General features: G+C 42.8%; 1 protein-coding gene across 1 annotated transcript in view; it reads left to right on the forward strand.

Moving 5' to 3' along the window:
- Positions 1-203: 203 nt before the first annotated feature.
- Positions 204-19194, forward strand: part of LOC122129160 (T-cell-specific guanine nucleotide triphosphate-binding protein 2-like) — a 31394-nt gene continuing 12403 nt past the window's right edge. The window contains exons 1-2 of the mRNA XM_042704203.1: positions 204-239; positions 9190-9552. Of these exons, the coding sequence (XP_042560137.1) occupies positions 204-239; positions 9190-9552 (399 nt within the window). The remainder of the gene's footprint in view (positions 240-9189; positions 9553-19194) is intronic.

Below are 19194 nucleotides of genomic sequence, written 5' to 3' on the forward strand. Positions count from 1 at the left end.
CCGAAAACCTTGAACATTTTCTTTCTCGTGGTACACACACCAGACGCTCAACAGGGGTTGGCCTAGTAGGATTGTTGGGAAGATCCTGGTCAGAGTCTGATATATTTGAAGGACCTGCTTGCCCTCTAAGTTGCTGGTTATCAGCTTGAAGCTGTTTAACCAGCTCCGTCAAAGCCCTAACCTGTTCCTCCAGGGTATCAGACATGTTGTACGATGAGAAAGCCAACCTTGAGAGCGAAGTGTGATGAATCTTCCTCGTGGTAACCACTGTTTTTCCCACCTATCTAATGCCTTTTGAATAACCACCTCCAAAAAGAAAAAGGAAAAAAAAAACAATATAACAAAAAGCAAAAATATATACAAGTAGCCAGGCAGAATTGCACACCACCTCCTACCCTGCTCGCAGCGCCAAATGTAACCTATACCAGACTGAAGCTTGGCTAAGAATCAGAATTAGCTAGGACAAGGGTGTCGTGGACCCGGTATTCCCCACTATGGGTTATTCAATTAAATGAATGAGGAAAGGAGGCGGCGTATGAAAATAATGCACTTTATTTTCTGATGTCTTATTTGCAGGCAGAGATATAAATAGATGCTTATCAATAAATACTTAAGATCAGTGTGGCAATAAATAGCTTGTATATAAATAGTGATACAATATTGCACAATTCCCATAAAGTGCTTACACAAGCCACTAATACCAAGCAGCACCAGAGCTGCGGTTAGGCTACTATGCCTGCTACAAACTTAAGATAACGAAAGGACACGAATATGTCAATAGTGACAGAGCTATCAAATCATAATTAATCACACCAAAAGAGAGCACTCTCACTGCAAAGGAATGAAAAGAAAAGAGTAGGCTCAGCCAAACACAATAAATAAATAAATAACCAAACACAACTTGGAGGTGGTTTCACACACACACGGTCAAAAGGCACACATTGTAGCAGAACATAACCGCCAAGGCAAGCCTTGAGCTGCTGGCTTAATACTAGTTGCACTGGAACAGCGAATGTGGTTTAAATGTTCCACCCCACTAATTTCGTATTTAATATAAATCTAAGGTAGGGAAAAACAGTGGCTACAAATGACTCCTGTACGTCTGTGCTGTTGCATAGAATGTAGACCGGAACAAAGTATTTTAAGCACGGTGCACCGCTTCACGTAAAATCACCACCGGCAGAATCCCCATTCCAACAGTGCTCTCACCACTGCATTTGCCGCGCTGCTAATTCAAACAAAAGACTGACCTCGCGGTGTGCTATTTTACCTGCATGTGACCGGAAGAAATTAAGGGAGTGTCAGGTGACTCGCTAGGAAACAGGTGACTCACTTATCCCACTCCCACCCGTCACAACAATTAAATAAAAGATTTAAAGATATCACATGGGGTTCCTTATCGCAGTTCACTGCGATATAACAGTATGGTACATGACGTCAGTCATGGGGTACAAATCGAAGCATTTATCTATTCACGCCTGAAAGGTCGCGAGATCTGTCAGCGCGCGCTCCTGGCCCCGCCTGCCAGGAGTACTATAATATCATTACGCGCCCTCAGATCTGCCTCTTTTGAAACTTCGCAAGACGGAGTGAACATCTCCAAGCATATCTCAAACGCTCTACCACAGTCAAAAGAGTTTTGTGTGCTTTCGCTCTCTACGGGTTGGTGAGTTATCTGGGTTCCTTAACCCTCACTAGCTCAGGGCGCTACAAAATTCATTGGCTCAACTTCATTTTGAAAGTAGTGGCTGCTATCCTGGCTGCCTGGCTGGCTAAGTTTCTGACTAGCCTGCTAGCTTGCTAACAACGTGTTCGTTGCAGATAGTGTGCTTGTGTTTTAACATTCTTCTCTACTTTCAGATTGACAAAAAAGATGGCCAGACACTACCCCGACTGCGGTCACGTCCGTCCCAAGGGCGACCGCCATCGTCGGTGCGTGACCTGCCTAGGCAGGGACCACGCAGAGGGCGCGCTTTCGGGCAAAGCCCCTGTCTGTTCCATCTGTGCTAGCCTCCCGCTAGCTAAGGCTACCAGGCGCCTTGCGTTCTGGGAGCGCAAGGACGCCGGGAGACTGCACTGGTTCCATCCGGGGCTAACGCCCCCGTAGGAATGAGTGCGTCTTCAGCCTTGGACTTGGTGAGCGTGAGCAGTGGCCTTGCAGCGGGCAGCTCCGCCCCGGGTCTCCCCGTCTCCGCCGCCTGTCAGCCCTGGGGCTGCGGGCAGCGAGGCTGAGGAGCTTCAACCAAGCGGTGTCCCAGCCTGAACTCGAGCTGGACATCAGCCTGGATGATGATAGTCTGCTAGACTTCTCCGATGAGCACAGCTCAATCGCTGAAGCAATGCAGACGAGCCATGACGTTAGAATGCGGGTGGAGACACCTCCTACCTCGTCTCGGCTCCTGGGCCAGCAACTACACGAGGTTGCCGCTGAGAGCAGCCAGCTGCCTCGGGCTCCCCTCTGCTCCCCCTCCCAGCGTGCGGTCCTCGCTGCTGGACGGGGAGTTTTATGCTGGCTCCGCCGCGTCAGTTCCCAGCTGCATCCCCTTTTTCGAGGAGGTGCACGAGGAACTGCAGGCGACATGGGCGATACCCTACTCGGGCCGAGCCCGGTGCGGGGTTCGCGCCCTACATGCAGCTCCACATGGCTAAGGAGAGGGGCTACCTCTCTTTTCCTCAGGTGGAGGGATGCAGTAGCGGGGCTACCTCTCGCCCGCCTCCCCCACGATGCGTTTCGGCCAGAAGCCTCTCCTGCCCACCCGGGTGGGCAGACACCAGGCTCAGCTGGCAGAGAAGTCCTACTTGGCTGCAGGGCAGGCTGCCTGCACGACCAATACGGCTGCATTGCTACAGCGCTACCAGGCAAAGCTCCTGACTGAGCTTGCCTTGTCGCTGGGGGAGATCACCCGCCTGTGACGGATCTGTCGCTCAGACTAACTCGGTGCACGTCACAGGCACTGGGGAGGGTGATGGGTGCCGCGGTGGCTACCCAGAGGTCTCTGTGGCTATCACTGGCTAAGCGGTCAGACAGAGAAAAAGCACCACTCCTCGACGCCCCGGTCTCTGTCCAGGGCGCCTTCGGGGAGGCAGTGGTCACAATGGCTGCCAAGTTCGAAGAACAGCAGAAGAGCAGAGAGGTATTCCAGGCTTGGATGCCTCGCTCTAGTGGCACGGGTGAGACGTCCTCCTCAGGACACACCACACCCGCACCGGGCCAGAAGAGAAGCGGGTTCCGCTCGCCGAAGTTAGTGTGGTCTGCCTTCCAGTGCTAATTTTGGGTTGTCAGTAGTAGGTTTGGGCTAGGTGTTGTATTAAGTTTTGAGAGAGGAGTGTAGCACCCTCCCAGGAGGGGTGGATGCCATCCTTCTGCAGTAGCCCAGGCTTCCTCCAAAAAGTTGGCCAGTTATTTATGAAATCTACGTTATTGTATGAGCACCATTCTGCTAACCAGTTATTAAGTGAGGATAGCCTGCTGTACATCTCGTCACCGCGGTTTATGGGCATAGGGCCCCGAACACACTACAGAGTCTGCCATTTGTGTAGCGGTATTGAGTAGCGATGCGAAGTTTAGTTTGGTGGTTTCCGATTGTCGTAGGCGGACATCGTTTACGCCTGTGTGAATAATAATTTTAGAGAATCTCCGTTTTGGCGATTAGTTTTAAGTGGGATTCAATGTCATTTGCTCTAGCTCCGGATATACAGCTCACTGTTTGTGACGGGGTTGCGAGTTTAATATGTCTCAGGGTGGAATCACCAATTACGAGAACTTTATCATCAGCATCGGTGATATTAATTGGGGAGAAACGGTTTGAAGTTGAGATGAGATGAGAGTGTGATACGGACATTGATTTATTTTTTCTACTACTTCCTCGCTTTACAGTTACCCATTTGTCTTGGGATTTAAGCTGCGGTGTTACAATGGGTGTGCTAGAAGGCGGAGTGGCGTTGGTTAATGTAGTTAATTTAGTTTCATCTACATGCTGGGTTTCGCTAGTTTGGGCTAACGAGGTAATATGGTCTAAGCTGAGGAGACGCGACTCAATTACAGATATCCTCGCTTCCAGGCTTGCCAGTAGCCTACACTTATTGCTAGTTTTGTGCCCATTGAAGGGTGTTGGGGAGTCGCTAAACATGTTACATTCCAGGCAGCAGACAGAGGTAGAGAAAAAAGCCATGGCCGTGGGAGCCAATTAAGGACAGTTAGCCAAGAGTGACAGAGAATAGGGGGGGAATGAATTCCCAGATTCGATGTAATGTGAAAGTTAGTAGTAGTGAGCGCAGTCACTGGGATACTTAAGTACAAAAGCAGATAAGCAGCCTTCCGGGGCTAGCGAGCACAGTAGGTAGCAACTCTAGCAGCAGGAAGTGGCGTCCGGAGCTTCTGAGAATAGGGTCCGTGAGGAAACGTGAGGAAACGCGACCAATATTCCGTACTATTGGTTTCAAAATGCGCTTTCATAATTGGACAGTCCTCGACTCGTCCATCAATATACCGTACTATTGATTTCAAATGCGCTTTCACAATCGGATAGTCCTCGACTTATCCACCAATATATCGTACTATTGTTTTTTTTCCACATGTATAAAACATTTAAAATAAAAAATGCGCTCTCACAATTGGACAGTCCTTGACTTCGTCCATCAATATACCGTACTATTGATTTCAAATGCGCTTTCACAATTGGATAGTCCTCGACTTATCCACCAATATATCGTACTGTAACGTGCCGGCATAGTCGCCCCATAATGCCGTGCGGCGGGCGAACACTGTTGTACTGTATGTGTTATACCCTATGTGATGCACTAGCGCATGTTCCCTAACGATGGTCCTTATGGTTCTAAGTACCTGTTGTTGTTATGTGTTGGGACAGAGGTTGTGCAGGTGTGTGACTGTAGCACAGTCTGATCGTGGTTACTTGCACCAGGGCATAAAGCCCGTGCCATTTTGTCAGTGTGTTGTGTTTAGTGTTTAATAAATAAGCCATAACAAAGATTCCACGTTTCCGTGATTTGTTACAGTACTATTGTTTTTTTTCCACATATATAAAAAATAAAAAATAAAAAACCCCTCTCTGCACTTTTTGCCTAATAACCTCCAGATTTACACAGGCAGTCTCTTGTCAGGTTCTTGTCTGAAGGACTTTGATCCAGTTTTGTCCAAGGCAGAGTAATTGACTTATTCAACCGGACTAATTAGCAAAAACATGCTTACCGTTTAAATTGAGGCCTTGTGGTTGAATCGATCAATTGGTCCGGCAGGGCTTAGATCTTTTGTGCTGTTATGAGTCGCTTCGCTGGTCGTCAAATATGTTGTGGCGAGATTGAATCTCCCTACATCTTTCTTTCAATCAGAAGACCGGAGACTGCTTGCTGGAATCTGGAAGTTTATTATTGTAATCAATAAGCTACAATCCATGGATTGTCTCAAAGTGTGAATGCTCTGCAGGCTCTTTTATACCCTTATTCTAGGTGTGTCTTGTGGTTATTCCTGTACGGCTGTTTTCCTGAACTACCTATCTAATATTAGCCTATATGTTTCCTTATATGAGCTCTTTTGTGAGTGTTATCCCCTCACGAGGGTTCTGTCTCCAAGGGCGCCTGGTGGGGCCCCTGCAAAGTCAATTATCTAGTTTGTATATCTTTCTCAGCTGTTCAGCCTATGTAATTGTTAAACATAGCCTTTCATACTGCTGAATCAATCCATGTATCTCTTAGTTTAAGAAAATATCCTACAAAACCAATGACTGTATATAGTTTAATGGAGTATTATTGTATGACAAATGTATTTCTTTATTGTTTTGAGATTTTCATTGTTAGTTTGTATCTGTCTTAAGTGAGCTCTGACTGAACTAATGCCCTTTTATGGCTGTTTTGACAATGTTCCTCTTCCTCTCATAACTGCAACGACAAGCTGTTGTTCCGAGATGCAGCTAACCACCAAGTTTCTGTTATGAAAGTGAAATATTTTGTAGACAGTTTTTGCAAGCCTAGAATGTGTACGTGCCTGTGTGCACACAGGGGTAGGTCATGAATATAGCAATCTTTAGTTTTGCTTTTGTCAGACCTCTGAACCATTTGTTGGTGTATGAGCTCTGGACTCGACCAAGATTCTTCACTTTGTGATTCTCTTCTGAATAAATAACACAAAGACTAGACTTTTATCAGATCTTTATTTTTCCTCTCACCGACCAAATTATTGATTAATTTCCACCACAATTATCAGATATTGTTTCATATGAAACTGATGGAGAGAATTCTGAGCCTGCAGCTGTACCATCTTCAAAAAGTCTGTGCACTAAATGAGAAAATCAAGATGAATAAATGGCCTTTCAAGAAATGTAGGCCTATGTAGTCTAAGCATAGGCTAATCATGTTTTATTGCGAGGTCTGCGATTAACTCAAATAGTGAAATATGACCCAGACTCGTTCCTATATGGGACTCTATGAGTGGTCTATCGGTGCATCTTCACCAACAGTAATACAGCTTTGCAGTTATAAATACACACACAGTACAGAAACCACTGATCACATAATGTCAGACACGTACACTGCACCGCACACATGTCTCTCACTTTAATCTTTTAAAAATGTTTTCAATATTACACAATTAAGTATAAAGTTCCCAATATTTTTCTTCAATTGTAAAATTAGACGGATAATGTCCACTCCCTCTACAATTTTGTAAAATTGACAGCAGTTTTTATGGTTTTACCCAATTTAGTTCAAGCAAATATATATACAGTATGTTTGTGTACAAATCAATCACTTGAACAATCCTAGTAATGAAAAAAAATCTGCGTCCTTCAGGTATTTTAGTCTCATTCCATCATATCAGAAGGACCCCAAAACACAGAAAAAAATATATATACACATCTATCTCTCTCTCTCTCTCTCTCTCACTCTCTCTCTCTCTCTTTCTCTCTATCCATATATATTCAGTCAATCAATAAACCCTCCTCTTCTCTTGCAGATAGTCTCAAACTAAGTAATTCACTGACTTCCAGATATCAAGTCAGAGAGGTATCTGCCTAATGCCTAATGAATACATTTCAGTTCAGCTGCTTCAAAGTACTTAGGGGACAGCATGATACAGAACACTTTTTAAAAGAATTGTCATTCGCGAAGTTGATTGACAAATACTTTCTTATGGGTGGTACCATATAATAACTGAGCTTTTTTATATTTTTGATATGATATGGTATAACATATTGATAACACTAATGAAATGTCATATTTAGTGACAACCTGTGGAAACAACGATGTCACCTTTACCGTGACGTGTTGAGCTGGGAGGAGTGAAGTATAAAGCGTTCTGAAATGTCAGTGAGGATGTGGGTTTCTAGTTGCTGATGGTAAAGTGTGGTTCGTTTTGAGATCCTGCTTCGGTGAAAGATCGACGTCTCTCTCTAGGAGCGAGCCTAAACTCCAGAAATAGGCCTAGATTTAATTGTTCTATTTTGTTCTTTATTTTGCCTTTCTGTTGTTATTTTTGTATGCATTAACATGCATCTAAATTACAAGCTATATTATACATTCTTACTCGTTTTGCTTTTCTCTCCAAAGCTTTTTGAATGTCAGGTAAGAAACTTTTTATTCTCTAAGTAACTAATTTACCATTTTGGTAATATGATTCCACAGCAAACCGTCAGCTTTCCTCTGAAATGACTTCTAAAGCAAACTTTTCCTTCAAATAAACTTTGGGGCCGAACGTATCTGACTCTTTTGACTCCAGCCTGTGATTGATTTGTTTTAGAGACATTTAAGGGATATGTTCTAAGGATTGTAAATGAATACTGTTTGGGAATGGAGTCATTGCAAGGTTGCCTGCTAGAAATTAGGTTCCGTGTGTTTGTGTGTTTGTGTGTTTGTGTGTTTGTGTGTCTATATATCCATCCATATATACACTGCGCAAAAGTTTTAAGCACTTGTGAAAAAATGCTGTAGTGTTAGGGTGCTTTAATAATGTCTAACTGGAATACTCATAAAGGCCGTTTGAAAATATAAAATATGATATTTCCTTATGTCACAATAATGTTAGTAAGGATAGAAAATAACAGTTTGTGTAAATAGATGTTTTATGACAACTTTTGCACAGTATATATACCCTTCTGCTTTAAGGTTCTAAATTAACCATTAACTATTCCACTGGATACGTTAGTAGGATAGCGACCTCACTCCATGCTGGTGCCAATTCTTTTGCATAGCTGTTATTTTGTTATTCAACCCATTTGTCCAACCGTGGACATAAAATCATTACTGTTACTAAGTAAGTATAAAGTAACCAATAGTTTTCATCAATTTTTAAATAAGATGGATAATGTTAGGAATTTAAAATCTTTATTGTGAAAATACATATTTCTGTACTGGAGTTTCTGTACTAGACCATATTGTCCAGTAGGAGGTGACCGAGTAGTGAATCAGATCAAAAAGGTCCTAAATATTTGTTTTCTTTGTGCAAGAGGTTATCCCTTAGTGCTTAGCCTGTCTTCATATCTAGATCAAAATTCCTTTCCATTTATTTTTTTTGTCACAGTGCATGAAAAAACAACTATTGTATAAAGTACGCACAAATAATTTAATTTCGTACAATGTCCTTGTATTTGTAATACGTTAATGTTCTGATGTATTAGCAGCCCATACATTTAGCAGAAAATATACAGTATCCAGAATACAGCAATTATGCAAAACACAAGCATCTCTTTTTTTTTACTTATTATTTATTTATCTAAGTCAGTTAGCACAAGACATTCGAAAGAGTTATAGTTACAGAGACAGCAAAAGTTACATTAACATCCAAGAGCAAATGGAAAACATATGTTGCTTAAGAGAAAACTTGATAGAAAGTCAAAACTAGCACTAGCAAACGTGTGTTATTTAACTCACTCAGCTGATATTTTATTGCTGGCACATATTGATAGTCTACTTCAAGACCCACAGTGAATTTTAGAGACATGGTGTTGTACAGAGCCTAGATCTATTGACAATAAAAAATCACTTACTAAAAATTATTTTAAATTACTTAAGGCAGGAGACTTCAGTTTCATGATAACCGTGGTCATATATTCATTTCATGCATATCTCAGATTTAGTCAAAATTACTGATTTCACTGTTAAAAAACAGCAATAATGTGAAATACCTTTTTTGCAAAAACAGAACATGATGTAATATAAGACATTACCCTTTCCTTCTAGATCAAGGCCGATCAACAGGATGCTTTACTAAAGGATTCTGGTGAACAGACCTGGGAGCAGACCATTGCCAAAGCCAGAGAAGTTATTGATAGGTTAGATCATGTCACTCTCAACATTGCTGTGACAGGGGTGAGTGGGGCAGGAAAGTCCTCCTTGGTTAACGCCATCAGAGGTCTTCAAGAACATGAGGGAGGAGCTGCACCCGTTGGAACCACACAATGCACCATGGAGCCCACCATGTACCCCCACCCACTTATGCCCAATGTGAACATCTGGGACCTGCCAGGCATAGGGACCATAAAATTCAAAGCAGAAACCTACATGAACAAAGTCAATTTCCAAAACTATGACTTCTTTATCATAGTAAGTGCAGGTAGATTCACGGAAAATGGCAGGAAGCTGGCAAGTGCATTCAAGAAAAATAAGATACATTTCTACTTTGTTCGCACAAAGACTGATAATGATGTAGCAAACGGGAAGAAAAAGAACGTAGGAGAGGAGACAACACTTAAGGAAATAAGGAAGACGTGTCTGGAAAATCTCCGCACATTTGGATCTCCTCCTGTCTTCCTCATTTCATCCCATTACCTGGAAAAGTTTGACTTCAGGAAACTGGTAAATAAACTGCTAGAAGATCTTCCAGATCACAAGAGAAATGCTCTGGTTATGAGTCTGCCTGTTTATTCCAAGCAGTCTCTTGACGAGAAATACAGTGAATTCAAGAATTATGCATGGGCTGTGGCCATCACATCAGGTGCCGTAGCGGCAATCCCAGTACCAGGGCTAGCAACTGCATGTGATGTTGCCATGATAGTGTCTTTCTTAAGAAAATGCTACTATTCATTTGGTCTAGATGATGGATCACTTCAAAAGTTGTCAGAAAGGGTAAACAAGCCAATACTGGAAGAGGTTAAAATGTCAGGACTTGTCAGCGAGATTGCTATCAGTACATCATTTGCAATGAGCATGATAGCAAGACTTGGGGCAGCAGTTGTTACTGAGTCACTGTCATTATTTATACCTGGTGGTCTTGGCAACATAGCAGCAGCTACAGTATCAGTGTCTGCCACACGATCTCTGCTCCTAGAAGGGGTGGATGAAATGTATAGAGTAGCCAAAATTGTGCTTGATATGGCAGAAATACCGTAGAGCAAAGCAACACCCAGGCTCAATAGTTGGGGAATGGTGACCATGTTTAAGACTTCTTCCATAATATGTGAGTGAATAGCTTTGTAAAAAAATGTTTTACAGGAATGGGAATTCATCTAAATTTCTTTTGTACACAATATATAAAAGTGTATCAGGCTGAGGGGGTGGATAATGAAATCAAATCAAATATAATTTTTTTTAATGCTCCAAATGTAAAGCACTTTGAGCTGCTTTCTGTGTATGATAGGTACTCTATACCTGAAGTGTATTATTATTTTTGTTATTGTTATTATTATAATCATTATTATTATTATTATTATATACAAATGATGTGCACATTGTAAATCAAGGACTAATTAATTTGCTTTTTCTTGAATTGTCTTTTTAGATCTGATTACTTTTTGTATCAAATTCTAGTAATGTTCTAACCATGATCTATACAAGAGAGTTTAATCAAGTTCAGCACAATCTGAGCAACTAATCAAAAAGATTGTCCTTCTTCTTTGTCATGAGCCTTTGTGTGTTCACTGGATATCCTTCTGATGTTGTTTTGATTACTGTAAAACAATCAGGACAACTTTGAGATCATGAGCGTTCAGGAATCAGTAAATATGTGTGGTGTTAGTGTTGTAGTGTTAAAGTATACTGTATGATGAACTGTAGAATGTAGCCAAAGGCCTGGTTTGTGTTGAAGAGTGGGGATGTCTGCTACAGACATGGCCAGAGTGAGTTTGAAGCCCAAGGCCTTGCATTTATGTTGTTGTCTGTAATGACCTTTTCCAGCATACAATTTTTTATATTGTACATGGTAACACTGGACATGTGAAATATGCTTTGTCTATGTGCAAGACTTGTGTAAAAAGGAAACTGAATAAAAATGTATTTGAAAATGTACTGGATTGCTGTAACAGGTTTTGTGCACATTGTTGGTATTATAGCATCATTTACTATGTACCATTGTGACGGACCGAGCCTCGGTTGCCGTCAAAAATGTGGGTTTGGCCCAAAAAGCTCAGAGACAGAGTGAGGGTTCAAAATATAAAGTTTTAATATTTTTTAAATATCCTGGAGAACTGCTAAGCATCTCAATTATAAGAGGACAAACAGCAACAGTCTCCAGGCATATCACCTGCTCAGCCTCTAAATGGGGTAGAGGACAATATTCAGCAGTACAAAGCTCAATTAAAAATACCTGCTTAGCCTCTAAATGGGATAGAGGTCAAAACTCAGCAGTCAAAATAGGTCCACAGCAAAACACATACCTGACATGACAAGACTCACCGAACTAGACAGAACACTGAACATATATACATGGCGGCCAGCACCATTTCCACGCACCGGGGTAGACACAAAAACCAAACAATACAACAATGACAAACCAGACCCTGAGACACAAACATAGTATTTCCCCACTATCATCAATCAACGAAATAACTATGAAATACATAAATAATGTCTCAAAGGTTTGTTAAAAGCCACCTTATCCAAGTGGTCTGGCCCAGACAATTTAAGAAGTCCCCCCTGCCAGTCTGGGCAATTAGCAGTTTCACTGAGGGAGGATCCAATTGTAATCAGTGGAATGAGTGTTTGTGTGTGCGTGCGTGTGTGTGCAAACCATGTCTGTTGGGTGCGCTAGTGGTCGCAAACATGTTTTTATCTTTTTACACAACCTGCTACATATGGCATTTTATCCATCGGAACTGTGTACTGGGCGGTGGTCCTCTGTTCTTTACTGGCTTCAAATTTGGCATATCAAATTGAGGCCACTTCACAGCAAATTCCCAGACTGCTTTTTGTTGCCAGTCCTCTCCTATTCTCAACTACAACAAATATCATAACAGATTAGTGTCATATGTGAGTATTATGTGGGTGTTGAGTGACTGTATGTTTGTTATGATGTTGCTTATTGTGTTCTGCAGTTGCCGTTTCTTTTAATTAGGACCGTTCACTTTCAGAACTCTGCTGGGCAACGCCCCCTTGACTGGTGCGCCTCGCAAACATCTGATTGCATGGTACAGGTGCGGATAATTATGTCTGATTGAGCCCCTTTTTTAACATGAACACTGGATAGTCTGTGAAGGCTGGACGAAAAGCAGGATTACTAGAGAGGACGGAGGAACCAAGTCTGGGACAGAGCTTTTTGTAGTTGTTGGCGTTGCTGGATTACCGGAAGTCTGTTAAACAAGATCCGAAGTTGATTGTTTCCCTACTGCTTTGGAGTGGAGGCCGGTGAGATCCCCGTCGTCTGCGTTCGTGGGTTGCCAGGAAAGAGCTGACCGGAGTCGTCCGTTTGACTGAGAGAAGCCTGATTAAATATTGAGTGAGGGCGAGATTCGTCTGCTCTCGGTTCAATGGTGAGTGTGCCTTGTCCGCTAATAAACTGAAGAATTGCGTATTAGCACCATACAGAGTAGAGTTTCACGGACTATCACAAGTAGCTATTTTCTTTGGGTGGATTTACTTTTGGTTGATATTATTACCTTTTCGTGTTGGCTATTTATTTTCTGTTTGCTGTGAGTGTGTATTGCTACTTGTGGAGATACTGGCGATTTCTCTCTCTCTGTGTGCGTGCGAGTGTGCGTGATTGACAGACCAACGTGAGCAGCTGTGGTGCGGTGGTGGATGCTGACGGACTTTGCTTGCGGACTTTGGATACGGTGGACTCTTGGACATTGTAGACTGTGGTTCCTTCGGCAGTGGCCTACGGCCTGATTCATATGGACTTGTGTTGTATTTATATTTTAGTGCTTGTAATAAATTGTATATTTTTGTATCAGAAACGAAGTCTGGATGAATCTGTAGTGCTGCTCTCACCAAACGAAGAACCTAAACACTAGAACTTTAAACTAGAGGCCCATCTCTATAAACTGGGTGGCGTAGTCGGTCTACACTCAGGGATGGATTAACGAACGGGCCTACCGGGCCCAGGCCCAGGGGCCCATGAGCTCAGGGGGCCCCTAGGCCAGAGCCTCTGCGTGAAGTCGCTGTTATGTATCTCTTATTTGTGGTTGAAAAAGGTGTATTTTATTCATTCGCTAATGGCTTTAATTGAGTGTACCTGTGCTGTGTTAGAAAAAGCTAGATTAATGCGACAGTGATCAAGCATAACTTTTTGGGACTGCTCAGGATACCTTATGTTATATATCCCCTCAAAATGGCAAACCTGTCTCGGTCATGGTTTTCATCATTTTTAGGGGGAATCGTCAGTAGCAATCTATAACAATTATACTGTATGCTGTATCTTACATACACTATAGAAACTATTAAAAAACTATTCAATTAAATTAATAATTTCTTATTTTCTTTGTTATTTTTGTCATATACAGATATGCAATGATGATTGCTGGGTAATATGTATCTTGTTGTCCAATGTCAAGTGTCTATTTGATCATGTGATGAGATGATACGATATAGCTAGTTTAGGCGCAGAATCTGAAAGTCAAGACCTACAAGCAGGCACAGTAGGCTACACCTGCCGGACGACGCCTTTCAAACATAAAAGTGGTGATGCATGATTTGATTTTTCAATGGACAGGATAGCCAGCCCATTCAGCCTCTCCTGCCCCATGCTGCCCCTCAGGTAGGTCTTAATCAGTTTCAATTTGGAAAAGAATCACTCGGCTGTTGCCCTGTCACATGTAATGTCAGAAACAATAGCAGGGCAGTGCACATGTTACAGAGTAAACTTTGACCTGTTTACTTTCCCAATACAATAGCCAAAGTATCTAATTCGACCGTAAAATCCGCGGGGGGGGGGGGGCCTTCAAAATATCCAGGCCCAGGGGCCCGTGGTTTCTTAATCCGTCCATGTCTACACTGCCGTCCTCCCGTCACATTAGGAGTCTTATTTCTTCTTCACACACAGTGGGAGTGTATAGCAGATACATGGAGACACAATAAACAAAAACAACTTCAGGTATCCGATTAATTTTAAATAACAGTTTACAGCACACAGTATCAGAGTATCCAGCTGCCCAACATGGGCTATTCTGTAGCAACAACAAACTCTAAGAAAACTCAAGAAACTCCAAAGAAATTTAAGGACAGGACAAATTAATTGTGCTGCCTAAGAAACATTTTGCCCATTGTGTAGACATATTACCATTGCATCTCATGCTGGATTAAAGTAATTTGCTGCTGCATTCTGCTGGTGGATTTATAACAAATTGGCTCTCTTATAGCACCAATTGTTCATAATTATTCCAGGACACTGTAAAGACACTCAATAATTAGACTCAATTTATGTTTCAAATTTAGTTTCAGCAAACATATGTGTACAAATCAATCACTTGGGAAAAAAGTCCTTCATGTATTTTAGTCCACCGTGTCAAAATTTCTATGTACATACAGAAAGAGAGAAAGAGAGAGAGAGATCGAGACCATATACAGTCATTGGTTTAAACTAATATTTACTCACGCTGCTTAATGTAGTCCTGTTGCTTGCTTCATGAACTATTATCTTAAGTATTGTCCTGTTATTTTAGTTTAATTAGTATTAATTAGTGCTGTCAAACGATTAAAATATTTAATCGCGATTAATCGCATTCATGTCATAGTTAACTCAAAATGAATCGCGATAAATCGCAAATTTTTATCTATTCTAAATGTCCCTTCGTTTATTTTTTCCATAATTTTATTTTTTGAATGCCCTTATCAACATGGAAAAGTTGATTGGCTTGCTTTATGCAAATGTTTTATTTTATTGAAAACCAATATTGCCAAACAGGGCGGTACAAAATAAAATTATAAAGTGCACATTTCAGGTAAACAAGGACTCGGCCTATAGTGCAGTTAAACCATGGCTTAATATTTTCTTTTTTTCAAGTTGGCTGGGAACATAGCAGTCAGGCCTCTTATTTCAGAAGCATTGAACCGTAACAGTTAGGTTACCAATAAAAGGTAAGCCTACTACTTCTTTGCTTTCAGCCAGCTGCCTGTTGACATTTTCAGACAACAGTGAAGCTCGCTTCTTTTGCACAACACAACTTTAAAAAGTAAACTTTCCATTCAGAAGCTTTTTATCATCCATTTTGCCGTATCGCTCTCACCATTCACTCAAACCGTAACGTTCGCCTACTACACAGTTTGCGAGGCCAAAAAGAATGTTAATCTAAAAATTTGCGTTAATCTCGCGATAAAAAAATTAACGGCGTTAAAATGGGTTTGCGTTAACGCCGTTAATAACGCGTTAAACTGACAGCACTAGTATTAATGTTACCATTCTCACCATTCTTAACATTATTTTGTTGTTATTTTTTGTTTTTACTCTCAGGGAGCCTATTGTAACATCTGGCCAGGGACTACAGATGAAAATTATCCTTTTTTACCAACTCTGGCATATTTACAGCAATGTTCATTAATATGCACTCCCTGTTAAATAAATAAATAAATACTTTGCATTAGATTTTTTATAACAATTAGCCAGATAGCAATGTTGCTAACGTAGCCGTATCAGTCAAATGGAGGAGCAACAGCGTTTATTTTGTTTTTATGTAATCATTTATTGTTTACTAATAATGTAACCCTTAATAAAATGTCATGTTGAGTTAGTTAGATTGTACTGAGATTACTCTGAATTTGCACTATCTTGGCAATTACCCTGTTTGGCAACCTAGTTGGCACACCTACAGCAATCAGCTGCCTTTGTGTAATCATAATCTGGGGGTGCCTCTTTCACTGGACAGAAGGTATATTATGCTTACTTCAGTCTTAATTAATTCAGAGAAAGCTGGAGAGCTTTAAGGACTGTGTTTGTGTATTTGTACTGCTGTGCTAGTTAGATTGTACTGAGATTACTCTGAATTTGCACTATCTTGGCAATTACCCTGTTTGGCAACCTAGTTTCACTCACTTGCTGGTTTGTCAAGCCACACCTACAGCAATCAGCTGCCTTTGTGTAATCAGAATCTGGGGGTGCCTTCAGCCGGAGGCAATCAGTGAGCCTGCTATTTTAATAGGACTGGTGCTGAAGTGTCAGCCCTCGTGTTCAGCCCTTTTCGTGTGAAGACCTTTTTGGGTAAAGACATGCAAGTCTACCTATACAAGTCCACCGAAACAAGAAACACAAACAAGGTACACTTTTCCATTCTGCCATAGCCATGTGTCACAATAGCATCTCTGTTGTCACTGGTTGTCAAAAAAGATCTCAGCGCAGCAGACGCCAGCGCAACCTGGGTAACCTCCGCTCACTTCAACAAACCTCATCTACTGTAACCTCTTTCTCTGTTGGCCTGTGGAACTGTCAGTCTGCAGTCAAAAAAGCTGATTTCATCTCAGGTTATGCCAACCACCTCTCTCTAGGGCTCTTAGCTCTCACAGAGACATGGATCAAACCTGAAAACAATGCTATCCCGGCAGCACTCTCCACCAACTATGCCTTCTCCCATACTCCCCGACCATCTGGACGTGGAGGTGGGACGGGGCTGCTGATTTCAGACAACTGGAAATTCACTCCACTGCTGCCTTCAAACAGGTATGCCTCATTTGAATATCATGCAATTATGGTAACTGCTCCTGTTAAAACTTATGTGATTGTCATCTACCGTCCACCAGGACAACTGGGTGATTTCGTCCATGAGCTGGACACCCTGCTGTCATCCATCCCAGACCACGAGTGTCCAACACTCATCCTTGGCGACATGAACATCCACCTAGACAATCCCAACTCAGCTGGCTTTCGGACCCTGGTTCACTCGTTCGACCTACAACAGGTCCCCACTCCTCCAACTCACAAAGCAGGAAAAGAGCTTGACCTCATCCTTGCTCGGAACTGCACCATGGACAACCTAACGGTAACCCCTCTGCATCTCTCGGACCACTTCTTCATTCGCTTCGATGTTCGGCTCATTGAGCAACCCTCTGTCCCCCCTCCGATGGTCTCGTTCCGGCGCAACCTCCGCAACCTCTCTCCCACCCACTTTTCCTCTCTGGTTTCTTCTGCTCTTCCACCTTCATCCACTTTCTCCTCACTAGGTGTCGATGATGCCACAGAATCTCTCTGCTCCACTCTGAGCTCATGCTTGGACAGTTTGTGTCCACTTTCCACCAGACCTGCTCGATCTACCCAGTCTCATTCGTGGCTGAGTGATACCCTCCGAACGCAGCGCTCCAATCTCAGAGCGGCTGAGAGAAAGTGGCACAAATCTGCAGCACTGGACGATGGACTACCAGACACTGCTGGCCTCCTTCTCATCCAGCATCACTGCTGCTAAGAAGACTTTTTTCAATGACAAGATCAACGGTGCAACTGACGCTCGGAAACTATTCTCCACCTTCAAAACTCTCCTCTACCCTCCTCCTCCTCCCCCAGCTACTAACCTCACTGCTGATAACTTTGCTTCCTTTTTCACAGAGAAAGTGGCAGCCATCGGGAAATAGTTCGACCAACTGTCTCCCCCCCCTAAGGGCGCAACCGTCAATGGCTCATCATTTCCTTCTTTCACCCCTCTCAGCGAGAGTGAGGTCTCCAAAATCCTAACAGGCAGCCGTCCAACTACATGCCCGCTGGACCCCATCCCATCCAACATCCTTCAAGCCATATCGCTTGCCGTCTTACCGGCAATAACACAGGTGATTAATGCTTCATTTAATCCTGGAACATTTCCTTCTCTTTTCAAAGTGGCTCGGGTAACGCCGCTGCTCAAGAAGCCGTCTCTCCTGGTCACTCCACCGAAACAACCCTGTTGTCTGTTACGGAGGCCTTAAAAACAGCTAGAGCAGCAGCTCAATCCTCGGCTCTCGTCCTGCTTGACTTATCAGCTGCGTTTGATACAGTCAACCACCGCATCCTTCTGTCCATACTGTCAAGTATGGGCATTTCTTCACCACCTTCAAAACGAACCAAACCAAAACGGAGCTGATGGTCTTCCCAGCCAAACAGGTCATCCACCATAACATCAATATCAATATCGACTCTTTATCTCTTGTTCCATCCAAAACAGCAAGAAACCTGGGGGTCATTATTGATGACCAACTGACCTTCACTGCCCACATCGCCTCTGTCTCCAGGTCGTGCCGCTTTGCGCTATACAACATCCGCAAAATCAGGCCGTACCTAACCCAGTATGCCACCCAGCTGCTGGTGCAAACCTTGGTGAGTTCCCGCCTGGACTACTGCAACGCCCTCCTAACGGGCCTGCCGGCTTGCGTGGTGAAACCACTACAGATGATCCAGAACGCGGCGGCGCGTCTGGTGTTCAACCAACCGAAAAGGGCACACGTCACCCCGCTACTCATTGAGCTCCACTGGCTGCCAGTAGCTGCTCTCATTAAGTTCAAGTCACTTATGCTTGCCTACAGAGTGCTTGCTGGTTCTGCTCCCACCTACCTAAATGCTCTTGTAAGGGCAAATGTTACACCCAGGACGCTGCGCTCATCTAGTGAGCGTCGTTTGGCACTGCCGTCTGTACAAGCACGGCAATCCAGACTATTCTCATTTGTAGTTCCACGTTGGTGGAACGAACTGCCTAGTACTACCAGAGCAGGGGCGTCCCTCTCTACCTTCAAGAAGCTTTTGAAGACCCAACTCTTCAGAGAGCACCTCCTTTCCTAACTGGCACCTGACTAGCGCTTAACTTGCACTTCAGCAGTTACATTCCTGCACTTCTTTTTCCTTTTATCTAGGTCGTTGTTTTCTAATTCTCATGTAAAGTAGTATTTATTGTTACACCATGCTTTTTAATGCTCTTAGCTTGACTGTTTTCTCCCTTGTACGTCGCTTTAGACAAAAGCGTCTGCTAAATGACTAAATGTAAATGTAAATGTAAATGTAGAACTGCATAACCCACTTTGCCTGCACTCGTGTCTACAGAGCGAGAGGCAGAACCATTAACAAACCATTACTACTGTCTACATTAG

Source organism: Clupea harengus, unplaced genomic scaffold (assembly GCF_900700415.2).
Source record: "Clupea harengus unplaced genomic scaffold, Ch_v2.0.2, whole genome shotgun sequence".
Classification (NCBI taxonomy): domain Eukaryota; kingdom Metazoa; phylum Chordata; class Actinopteri; order Clupeiformes; family Clupeidae; genus Clupea; species Clupea harengus.